The sequence below is a fragment of the Odontomachus brunneus genome, unplaced genomic scaffold (genome assembly GCF_010583005.1).
Source record: "Odontomachus brunneus isolate Ranch 3 - 2012 unplaced genomic scaffold, Obru_v1 Obru_scaffold_074, whole genome shotgun sequence".
In the NCBI taxonomy this organism is placed as follows: Eukaryota; Metazoa; Arthropoda; class Insecta; order Hymenoptera; family Formicidae; genus Odontomachus; species Odontomachus brunneus.
Window position 1 is genome coordinate 304,304 of NW_022639524.1, and position 11,399 is coordinate 315,702.

General features: G+C 47.7%; 2 protein-coding genes across 3 annotated transcripts in view; one reads left to right on the plus strand and one right to left on the minus strand.

The window, feature by feature from the left end:
• LOC116847117 (protein pangolin, isoforms A/H/I/S-like) overlaps positions 1 to 10,044 on the minus strand; it is a 174,129-nt gene extending 164,085 nt beyond the window's left edge. Inside the window, exons 1-2 of one of the 2 annotated variants that reach the window (XM_032821774.1) lie at positions 8,419 to 10,044; positions 8,140 to 8,218 (exon numbers count right to left, since the gene is read on the minus strand). In XM_032821774.1, the coding sequence (XP_032677665.1) occupies positions 8,140 to 8,218; positions 8,419 to 8,568 (229 nt within the window). In that variant the 5' untranslated portion in view covers positions 8,569 to 10,044. The remainder of the gene's footprint in view (positions 1 to 8,139; positions 8,219 to 8,418) is intronic. The other variant, XM_032821775.1, reaches the window with a different exon arrangement.
• Positions 10,045 to 10,237: 193 nt separating this feature from the next.
• The window catches only part of LOC116847118 (cysteine-rich protein 1-like), a 24,707-nt gene continuing 23,545 nt past the window's right edge, over positions 10,238 to 11,399 (plus strand). Inside the window, exon 1 of the mRNA XM_032821776.1 lies at positions 10,238 to 10,353. Coding sequence (XP_032677667.1) covers positions 10,299 to 10,353 — 55 coding nt within the window. The 5' untranslated portion in view covers positions 10,238 to 10,298. The remainder of the gene's footprint in view (positions 10,354 to 11,399) is intronic.

Genomic DNA, 11,399 nt, shown 5'->3' on the forward strand with positions numbered 1-11,399 from the left:
CTCTCTCTCTCTCTCTCTCTCTCTCTCTCTCTCTCTCTCTCTCTCTCTCTCTCTGCCTCTCTCCTTTACTATCTCGTTGCCGCGTCGTCTCTTCGTTTCTCAGTCTTTCCTTCGCGAGTAGAAGCCCTCCTTTCTCTCTGTCTCTCTTGCTGCCCCTTCTCGCCTCCGCGCTCGCCGTCGGGGCTGCTCGTTTCGTTTCGTTTTTCGTCTCTGGGGATAAGCCTACGGTGCGCTCGAGGCGATCTAGGCGCCCGACCGCCTACACGCGAACTCGTCAATTACTTCGCACAACGAGACACATCGTTTCTGACTCTCCCCCGTCTCTTACTGCCGTCTGATTCGGCCTCTCTTTCTGTCTCTCTTGCTCTCTCTGACTCTTTCGAGATCTCCGAAGCGCGCACGACGCGCTGCACGTTGCATATCCATACCGAGGTGCGATTTGGACGCGCGCGGAGGCGGTTTCGCGGAGCAACAACAAGGTATATGCGTATCAAAAGGCGCGCTTTCGCGAGAGGTGCCCACGTAGAACCGAGAGAGCCGGCGGAAATCGTGTAAGAATCATTATGCGAGCTCCACACCGGGAGAACGCGACACGGAATATTCCGTTCGTATCGCAGCCCGAAGTGTGCGAGACGTTCGAGCGCGCGATGTTGGTCAAATATCAATCGTCAGCAGCGAGAAGCAACGACCTGACGCGAATGTCTCGTCGAGTCCTCAGCGTGCACATGATGATGGACGTCGAAGTAATTCCTGAACAAAGTTGCTCGCGCGACTAAAGCGCAGCCCGCAAAACAGTCGCGAGAAGAGAGTCGCGCCCGCTCACGCGAGACTTCAGCTCACGAGCGCGGGAAAAAGGAAGCGTCACATTCCACGATCTCGGCCGGACTCGGCTGTCGCGCGCAGACCGCGCCGTACATTCAAATATACGTCTAACGCGCGGCGTTTAGGCCCGATCTACAACAGATGGAGTAAAGAGTAGGAGTAAGACGAAATGGAAATAATTTATTTCGCTTATTCCCTTACTCCAATAAAAGTTTGCTCGTTTATATCACATGGAGTAAGCCTGAAGTAGCAAGGAACTGGAGTAAGGGAGTAAGCGAAATAAATTAGGCGCGATCTACAATAGATGGAGTAAGGAGTAGGAGTAAGACGAAATGAAAATAATTTATTCGCTTACTCCAACTTCTTATTTCAGCTCTTACTACACTGAAAGAAAAAAAAATAGTTGGAATAACTATAATCTCACTATATTTTATAGTTCGTTTTGGTCTCAAACATATATTTATAGTTCATCTAAACACGAAGATATAGCAGAATGAACACACATTTATAGTCACCATCTTATTACTCTATAGTAAAGCACGATTTGGGAATTAGTCATATGTACCCATATTTTCCAAATATTCCAATTGTATTGACTATATAAAATAGTTAATTTCTCTTTCCATTTAATATTTGCTACCTTACTATGTTTTTTATTTCAAATAATTATAATTCTTGGTAAAAGTTTTACATGAGTCAGTTATACTATGCTTATATTGTAAATATTACAAACATTATGGTGACATTTACTATAAAAAAGATATTCCTAACTATAATCTTTTTACTATGCCATTATAGCTCCAAATTTCATACATTTTTCTCTCAGTGTACTTAATTCAGGCTTACTCCATGTGATGTAGACGGGCAAACTTTATTGTAGATCGGGTCTAAGCGAAATAAATTATTTCCATTTCGTCTTACTCCTACTCCTTACTCCATCTATTGTAGATCGGGCCTTATTTCCACTTCGTCTTACTCCTATTCCTTACTCCATCTATTGTAGATCGGGCCTTATTTCCATTTCGTCTTACTCCTATTCCTTACTCCATCTATTGTAGATCGGGCCTTATTTCCACTTCGTCTTACTCCTATTCCTTACTCCATCTATTGTAGATCGGGCCTTATTTCCATTTCGTCTTACTCCTATTCCTTACTCCATCTATTGTAGATCGGGCCTTATTTCCACTTCGTCTTACTCCTATTCCTTACTCCATCTATTGTAGATCGGGCCTTATTTCCATTTCGTCTTACTCCTATTCCTTGCTCCATCTATTGTAGATCGGGCCTTAACGTCCGTTCGCGAGAGCTCGAGCAGAAGCTGCCCGTCGTCTGGCCATTACGCGACGCGCCTACATCGCGCCAAAGCCGCCCGCGATTTTCACCCCGATCCGACGCGAAATTGCGTCTCGAAGCTGCGCGCGTCCGGCACACTCCGCTCGCGAAGCCGACGGGCGCCCGCGATAATTAGTCGCGCGTGGCCGGTTCGCGTCGCGACGTTGTGAACTCGGGCCTCTCGACTCGCCGGTTTTATGCGTCTAGCGGCGCGAGCGAGTGCAGCGCGACGACGACATCGGCGAGAGCCGCCGTATCTTCGCTCCTTACGGCTCCGCACTCTTTTTCCCGCGGTCGTTATTTTCTTCCGATGCGTGTAAACTGGCACGCACCGGACGCACAGAGAGGCGCTAAGCTGGCCGCGCGAATACTAATGAAGCGCGCGGCATTATCGAAAATTAGTGGCGCGTAAAAGGAAGACAGCGCGCGCAAGGAGAGACGGCAAGCTGCGCCGGGCATTGCATTTTGTAATATTATGTTAATACATCCCCCGATACGCGCGCGCGCGCGCGCTTCCTCGCCGTAACCGACGCGGCAAGCAATGGCAGGCAGGCATCGGATTATTACAAAAATATACCGCGTCGCACATGCAACAGGAATTCCGATATAAAAAATGCAGACCCTTTTACACGAGGCTTCGCGTCTTCATTTTGTATTCCGCTTTTAATCATACGCGCGTAAATTACACGCTCGGTGTAAAAAAAAAAGAGAAAAAGGCGGGGAAGAATATGAAAAACAAAAAAAAAAAGCTTCAATATGAGCATCGTGTGTTACGGCTTCGCCATTGATACACATACGACCCGTAGTGGAGCGACGCTGTGTGTTTGGTTAAAAATGACGTCAGAATGTGACGCGTTATACACGCGATCACGACTCTCTCGGCATATCTGAATAACTAGTTTCAGGCGTATGAGCGACAAAAAAAAAGAGGGTGGGGGAGAAGGGAACACGAGAAGCGGCTCTAGTGAAGTCAGCCGATGCCAAGATTAATTCCGCCTCAGCCTCGCGCGCGCGGCCTTCCTCGAAGAGCCATAATTAACCACTTAAGCGATTACAACGGATCCCGACGTAACGTTTTACACGTTTTCTGACGGCGGAGTGCAACGAATCCTTTCCCCTCCTTCCCTCCGCGCGGTATTTACCTACGTAGAGGAGGTGAGAGTGATACACGGACGACGTGAACGACGGAATACGGTCAATGGAAACTACTGGCTTTACAGGATGATGTGTAATCCTGTTTGTTCGTTCTTCGCGGTTCCATTCGTGCACCTAATGAGCTTGTATTTATGAGGAAAAAATCACAAAATCGAGATTGCGCTCACGGGCGTACGCCCAGTGTTTGTAAACCTTCGCAAAGATTCATAAACACGAATAAGAATAAAATTGCGGGCAAAATCCTGCCGCGAATTATAAGTCGCCTGTAAAAGAAGCTTCACCTGTGACTATGTCGGAAAATTCGAAGCGTCGCAAAAGTATAAGATATTCTTGATTGATACTCTAAATCATATTTCAAATTAAAATTTACATTTTAACTAAAATTGACCAGTTTAATTGTTAAGTATCAGGTTCTAATAGAAATTTAACGATAGCGATATTAGGTAAGTTTGTAATTTTTTACTCGAAATCTTGTGGAAACTTAATATGTATAGATCAGAAGAGAGCAAAAGCTTTTCAATAACGTCTTTTACATTTCTGTTGCGTAAACACATTTCCTTGCACAAGATTTGAAATTATTTCGAGTATTTCAAAAAAAGAATTGATCGAGCATATTACTGATTTTCTTTTAAGACCCGCAAATTTTCGCAGTTTCTTTAAAATGTAAAGTAAACGACACGGGAAAAGAGCTTCAAATACATCTGTGAAGGATTCTTGGAAAGAATGCCAGGTGGTATAGTAAAATCCTGTTGGGAAGTTGCGAAACCCTTTAACTTTTTAATGACAACTCCATATTGTTAAAATAACAGATTTTCTGCAAAAGCGAAGAAAGTATCAGAAAATAATGTGTCACGTGAAGATTTGTCGCGTTCTCAGTTGAAGCGTTGTGAAGAAATACTGCAGACTGATGTTAATGTTGGTTGCTTAGCAACCAATATATTAAGTAAAAGTATGTCAGAGAATATATCACGTAAAAATAAACGTAAAATCCAACATACACATTGAAAATTGGCTGTCTGACTCTGCTCAGGATCTTGCACTGTGCTTTCTTAAAATGAATCAGTGAAACATCACTGAAAACAGTGAATATACACTGATTTGCAGTTGTAAGTGTTGCACTGAAAGTGCTCAGTGCTATAAATGATTATGACTATTTATAACTGATATCAGTGACTATTCACTGATTCACTTTAAGAGAGTACGTCGTGCGTCGAAGGGAGTACGTGCTTACGCGAGATCGTTGTTCCATTGCGTAAAAGCCGTCAAACGTGCGTTTCTTTTTGCGAGATGAAGCTTCGGACACGTTCGTGTAATGACATACGCCGAGCTTATGCCGTAATCGCGCCTGCAACATCTCAGACACGGGACAAGATATCCGGGGATGTCGTGGTGGTGCGTGGCCACGTTCGCTCATTAAAATGTTTTGGCAACAGCGTGACAGCGTGAACGGTAGCGCGACATCGATTTGTCAGTGACAAAGTCCGGCAGGGAAGAGGAAGAGCCGACCAGGGAGAACGCGTCACGCACCTCATTGTATACGTTACTGACACGTCGGGGCGATTTGTTCCGAACGAGCCTGTCGACGTCGCCAGCCACGTACACCGCCGTCCGATATTAAAAACTTTTGGACGGCGCTCCGGAGCAACGGGAAATGTCTGTTAAATTAGAAAGTCGTCTTCCTCTCGCGCCGCAACATTTTTTAGCGGCGTTGACGCGGAACTTGAGACACGGCATGAGACGGTAACGTTCTTTGTTGTCAATCGGCGCGTTGCTGCGTGAGTGTGTGTATGTGAGAGTGAGAGAGAGAGAGATACACGAGCCGCTCTATAATATTTACGTTAGTAGTCGGGACTTTCCGCGCGGCATTTGATGACATTGACGCATTCCGTGAATATTGCTCGTCTCCATAAGATAAAAGTACCAAAATATTTGGACATTAATAACACTAGGGCCATATTTTTGACACGCATTCGGACGTTAACTACCTTTTTATTCCAGGTTTCGTTTTCCTCGTACTAGTGTATAAAGTTATTTTATCTTGAGTCAGAAAGAATTTAGCGTTCGAATATGCGTCAAGAATATATATATATATATATATATATATATATATATATATATATATATATGTATGTATGTATGTATGTATGTATATACGACCTCTGATACCTGACTCTGGAGATAATTGTTTTGGTCTTCAAATAATTAAACTTAATATAAAGGATATATATACTCAATATGTTAAATATACATATATATTCTGCGTTTAAAGTTTAAATACTCGTATTTATATGACATTTAAAAACCAAAATAATAAGAAGTAGATAAAAAGTTAGATTTTATAAATGTCCAAGCATTGGTACTCTTACCTTAATCTTCCACGTACAATATTAGATCTGTGAGACCCGAAATATTTGATCGTTCATCAAATTTCGCAAAGAATCCGTTTTAAAATAACGCAAATTTGTAGATTTTGATTTCATTACTTTGTTACTATCTTACAACTGAGACTTTTCTGTATTTCTAGAAAAAAAATGTATCCAGAAATAATGATTTCTGTCTAAAGGTCTAAAAGTAGCTTGTAAGTCTTTTGATTGATTATGAGACGTGTTTAGTGATGGAAGAGAGTTGAGAATAGGCTTATTTCATGGTAGTTCAAAGTTTCCCGGTCTGACAAACTCAGATTATAGTCTGTCCCAAAAAATATAATTTTACACGAAAAAAATGTTTACTTGGATCAACTAATTTCTGATAAAGTATGAACCAGAAAATTCCGATTGATCTTAGCAGAATTCTGTTCAAGTTAGTCAGAAATCTTGTTAACTTCCAGAATTTCTGATTCGTTCACATTTCACCAGAAAAAATTTAGTTTGCCTAAAAAATTAAAATTCAATGCTTTCCTAATGTAAAATTAATAACATAAGTAGTAGGACCACTTGAAGCACAAATATACTAATGCTATAATAAGTTATTAATACAAAATATATCATTTATTTTTAATAAGATTTAAACGATCCTATTCAGAGGCTCCTAGATCCGAATAGAACCGAAATGTCTAAATCTTGTTAAAAATAAGTGGTATATATTTTTATTCTGTAATGTTTTATGGCCCCACCACCTTAGTGTTATTAGTTAATCCAACTTTTTATTTCTGTATACGCGAAGAATCAAACGATATATTCCGATCGAAGATTATTTTGACTTTGCAAAATATCGTTATTGAATTATGATGTAGTCACGATATCCAAACGGAGATATGTGTGTGAATAATTAGCGTCTATTGAAGTTATCGCCGGTGATAATAGCGCATATCTGTGATCGACAGTGACGAGGAGATTAGAAATCTTCAAGTTCATTTCTCGTACACGCGACGCGAAGAAGTTCGCGCGCACGATGAATCGGCTGGCTTCCAATCCACCACGCCTTATTTCTGTAATCGTCGTTCGCGCAATAATCCGCCGCGTTTCGGCGCATTACAAGAGCGAGAGAGTACACGCAGACTCGAGACGGCTTACAAAGTAGCTCTTATTGACGCCGCGCCAATAAGACCAACGCGACACACATCTCTCTCTCTCTCTCTCTCTCTCTCTCTCTCTCTCTCTCTCTCTCTCTGCCCGCGATCAGGATTGTCTAAGTGTCGCTGTCGACGCCTCCGGCGTTCGCGATTATTGCGGCGGTGAGTGTGGCAAAAAGGTCGTCTACGACGACGATGGAGAGGAAGACGAAGAAGAAGCTTTCGAACGCGCGACGACGTGCAACGTAATGCGACGTAATGGCGTAAAGGAAATTAATAGGAGCGCCGTGTGGCTAACGGACTGCCATACGCCGGGAATCCGAGTCACATATTTTCCCCACTCGACACAGAGCTCACACAGACGCGATTATTATCGGACCGTGAAAGCGGCTATGAGAGCGGGCACTTATCGTGCCGCGATCGATTTCAAATGACGTTAATCTAAGCGAGGCAGCGCGCGCGTAACCGGCAAGATACCAGCGCAACGGTTATGACACGCTAAAGCGAGCTATAGCCTAAGCGGACCATTGAGAACGTCGTCTGCTGAGGAGGTTCATTATTTAATTCCTTCGGTACTCGGCGATCAATCGCGGAAACTATGGGCGTTCTTTCTCTCACTCTCTTTCTTTCTCTTTTTCTCGCGCGCGCATCAATGTCCTATTCAGATCGAATTATTTCCGATACGCGGTGCACGTTGGCGCTACTTTTACGTCCGTTACCGATATCTAGATCAGAGAGCTGTTCTGCACGTCTATCTTATATAGACTATCGCACCGACCTACCGGACACTGACAGAAGAAAGCCAATGGGAGCATCGAGCGCGATTTGAGCGCGCAAGTCGACGGAGGAAGAGAATTTCGTGCTTTCGACTCGAGAGAGTTGTTCTTAAGCGCGACACCGTACGAGCAAAGTCAAAGTAGCCAGCTGTTTACTGCAGTCGAATGATGTATCGATCTCCGTTGACTCGGTTGGATTACGGGGGAAACTACGGAATAATTAAACTCACGCGATCGCGAGTTGACTCGATTTCCGTGTACGTACGCCGAGCGCGCGTTTGGACGTCGAGAGAAAGGGAGAGCCGATTGAGCGGCGGTCCACCACCGTCTATTGTCGCGTGTTTTCCATGTCGAGAGCATCGTCTCGCGCGAGACACTTGGCGTCACCGGCCGGCGACGCACAAAGCGAGCGCGACAATGGCGAAGATAACGTCTCGGATAACGTCCACTACGAGAAGCGTTCCGAGATACGACGCTTAGCAACTCTTCAAGAGTCACAAGAATTAGAATCATGGAGAATCTCGTAAGAATGTAAAGACTCACCGAAGACGGGACTGAGGTCGGACCTCGCAGATGCCTTCCCAGTTGTCGCGTAGCTTCCACCGGCGAGCGAGCCCTTTTCCTGCAACACACGAGATTGGCACGCACTTAATCCACGGTTGAGTCCATACGGCGGCAAGGGTCGCGGCTAGGGAAGAGGCCGAGTATAGTGCGCGAGAATATGGCGGAAAAAAGGCACGTTCTCAAGCACGCAAAACAAACGTGAAGGGTAAGGTGAGGTCGGGGTGAAAGTTGGTCGTGCAAGAAGGAAATTCGACGCACCTCGGACTCTGTGAGATCGATGAGATCGCTCTTGTCCTCCGTAAGGTTCTCCGAGGACCTCTTCTCCTCCTCGCCCTCATCTTTGAAGACCTTGACCTCGTCTTCGCTGCCGAGATCGTCGCCGCCGCCGCTGCTGCTCACGTGCGGCATTATTGCGGGCCGAGTGACGGCCACCGTTGTCTTTCCTGGCCTCTCTCGTAGTTCTTCACGCCACGCGGCACGGCGAGGGGCCCCGTAGATACCTCTCACGCGACGCGACAAGTCCCCGGGATCCGCGAACGACGATCCGCGAGAAGACGCGAGACCGGCACGAGACGGTTACGGCGGCGGAAGGCTACTGAAGTTGGCCGCTTGAGTTATTTACTTGAGTTTACACGTCGCCGTCAAAGTGTGGCGCTGTAGTTTCGAACTCGCGCGGCGCGTTCCTCTCCCTCTTTCTCTCTCTCTCTCTCTTACCGACGCGCGCGCCGTTTCTGCCGACGGCACTGTTTCTCCGACACTTTTTCCCCGAATATCGCGAGTTATCACTGTTCACACTCTCGATGTCAGTCACACTACTGTGAGCGCGCACCAACCGCAGCTGGAACGACCGGAATGCCGCGTGCACGGACGTATAATAAGAGGCAACTCAGCACCAGACACGAGGAGAACCGTTCACTGTCACCGTCGCCACACCGACGCCGCCGGTCTCGTCGCCGACGGATGGACAAGGTTAGGCCGCACACTCGACGCGAACGGACGCGGTGCCGGTGACTGCTCTTTCACCGTATTCGCGCGCGCCGTGGTAACGAACGTGCTGCACCGCTCTGCGAAAGAAACACTTCAAGAAACAATTAACGTCTCAGCGGCCGGCTCGCCTCCCAAAATCGGACCGCGCGACACGCCGCGAGCGGTCGCGCCTTTCGCGCGCGCGAGTTTAATTTCCGGCCGTCGTTGTTGTCGTCGTCGTCTGAGTGAAAGATACGCGTGGGAAGGTCGTCACTGCGCGGAAAGCGGGAGGAGATCGCGAAGCGGCGTAGAACGTAGAGAGGAGCGAGAGTGTAAGAGAGGAAACGGAGGCGGTTGACAGAGAAGTAGGTGGTACATAGAAGGCCGGCCGTGACGTATTTAATGCGCAGAGTTTACCCGCGGAGCGAGGCACGCGCTGTCCTTCCTCGCTGCTCCTATTCACTCCCGACCGACCGACCGACCGACCGACCGACCGACCGACCGACTGACTGACTGACTGACTGACTATCCTTCTCGGTTGTGTGTAGACTTCTCAGTACGCGCACCACGAGTGCAGTTTGCGCGCCGCGTATCCGCACGGAGACGGTGGCAACGATGCTTCAGCGAGCGCGCGATGCTGCGATTCCGTGAACGGGCCCGTGCGATGGACACGACGCGCGACAACGAATGCGGCACCACGACGACGACTGCGATGACACTGTTGTTGTTGTTGTTGTAGTCGACGGTGCACGCGCCGGACGGCCATCGTGCCCGTGCGTACGTCAAAGCAATGTCCGCAGTTGCGTGTTATTCCCGTGTATATTGCGCACCGACTCCGAATGCCTCGACACACTCTGCTTGGATGCTCGGTGCCGACTGCCGGCGACGGTGAGCTCGGGCGGGCGGCTCTCCCACGCGGCGACCAATCACGACGCCGGATTCACCGCGGCAGCTTCACTCGCCGACGCGCCACCTCGCTCCCCCGCAACGCGGCGCTCGGCCAGTCATGGCAGGCAAGGCGGCGAACCGATCCCACCCGAGAGAACGCGAACTCGCCCGAACGTTCGGCGCCGTCTCTTCCACCACCGCTACCGACTCGAGCCTCGTCGCCGCCGTCGTCGTCGTTGCCGTCGTCGATGAGAATCGCGAACACGACGCCTAGAGAGGCGTAGATGCGTCTGTCTCTTGACGAATTGAGCGGACCTTATCGCGCTTGGTGCAACCAAGGTAGGACAAATTCAAACGGCTTTTTTACTTATTCCCCGAGCTTTACGGCTCGCGGGACAAGCGCGAGTGAGCGTCTCGTCGACGTACCGAACGACCAAGCTCGTAAACGTCGCCGGTTAGCGCATTTATTTGCGAGGCGTGTTAAGACGACTCGTTGGAAGCGTGTCTTGTTTCCTCCCTTTTTTTCGCTTTCCTCAGTCCGCTGCGCGCCGAATACTGGTTCTCGCGTTTTGCAATAGCCCCGGCTCGAAATTTATCGGACATATATTCATCGAACGCGAAATATAAAGATGGAACGGCGTCGTGATGAATTTATTCTTGGGCGCGAGCACGCTTGTGCGAGCGTGTGCTCCTAGAGGCAACGTGTGCGAAGTCATTAGGGGCAGGTGCGCACGTGATTTCTTTATAGCCGCGGAAGAACGCAATAACTTATGTTAATTTATGCGTCCGCTACCGTACGTCGCAACCAATTTCAGAGTTTAATTAATATGCCGTTGAGAGAGGAATATCTAACCGAACTTAACCTAACTTTACCGAGCCCATATAATGACCTTGTGTTATCATCTCACTCGGTGTCCAATTCCACCTCTTCTCCGGCTGCGGGAAAGCGGGAAAGAACGTCGTCTAGCCCCTGTGACGATTATTTCCCCTTATCTCCGATACATTTTTCCCCCTTTTCTTTTACGTATAACGGCGAGGTTGTCGTGTCGCGAAATCGACGCATTCACGTGCAGATCGCGCGGCCGCGTCGCCTCGGATTCCCGAAAATTATGTACGAACCGAGAGGGAAAATCTGGAAAAGCCGTGTTCCCTCGGGCAATGCAAAATCGAGAAAACAGCGGCCGCATATTTCTGATGCGCTCTCGAAATTACGACGATCGCCGCCGTCGCGCCGTTGAAATATATACAGAACCGGGACGTACGAATTTAATACGTCATGAAAGCATCTAAATTCGCATCGTCGGCGCGACTCACCTTCTCTCTCGCACAAGCTCTCTCTCTCTCTCCCCCTCCCCCTCCCCCCTCTCTCTCTCTCTCTCTCTCTC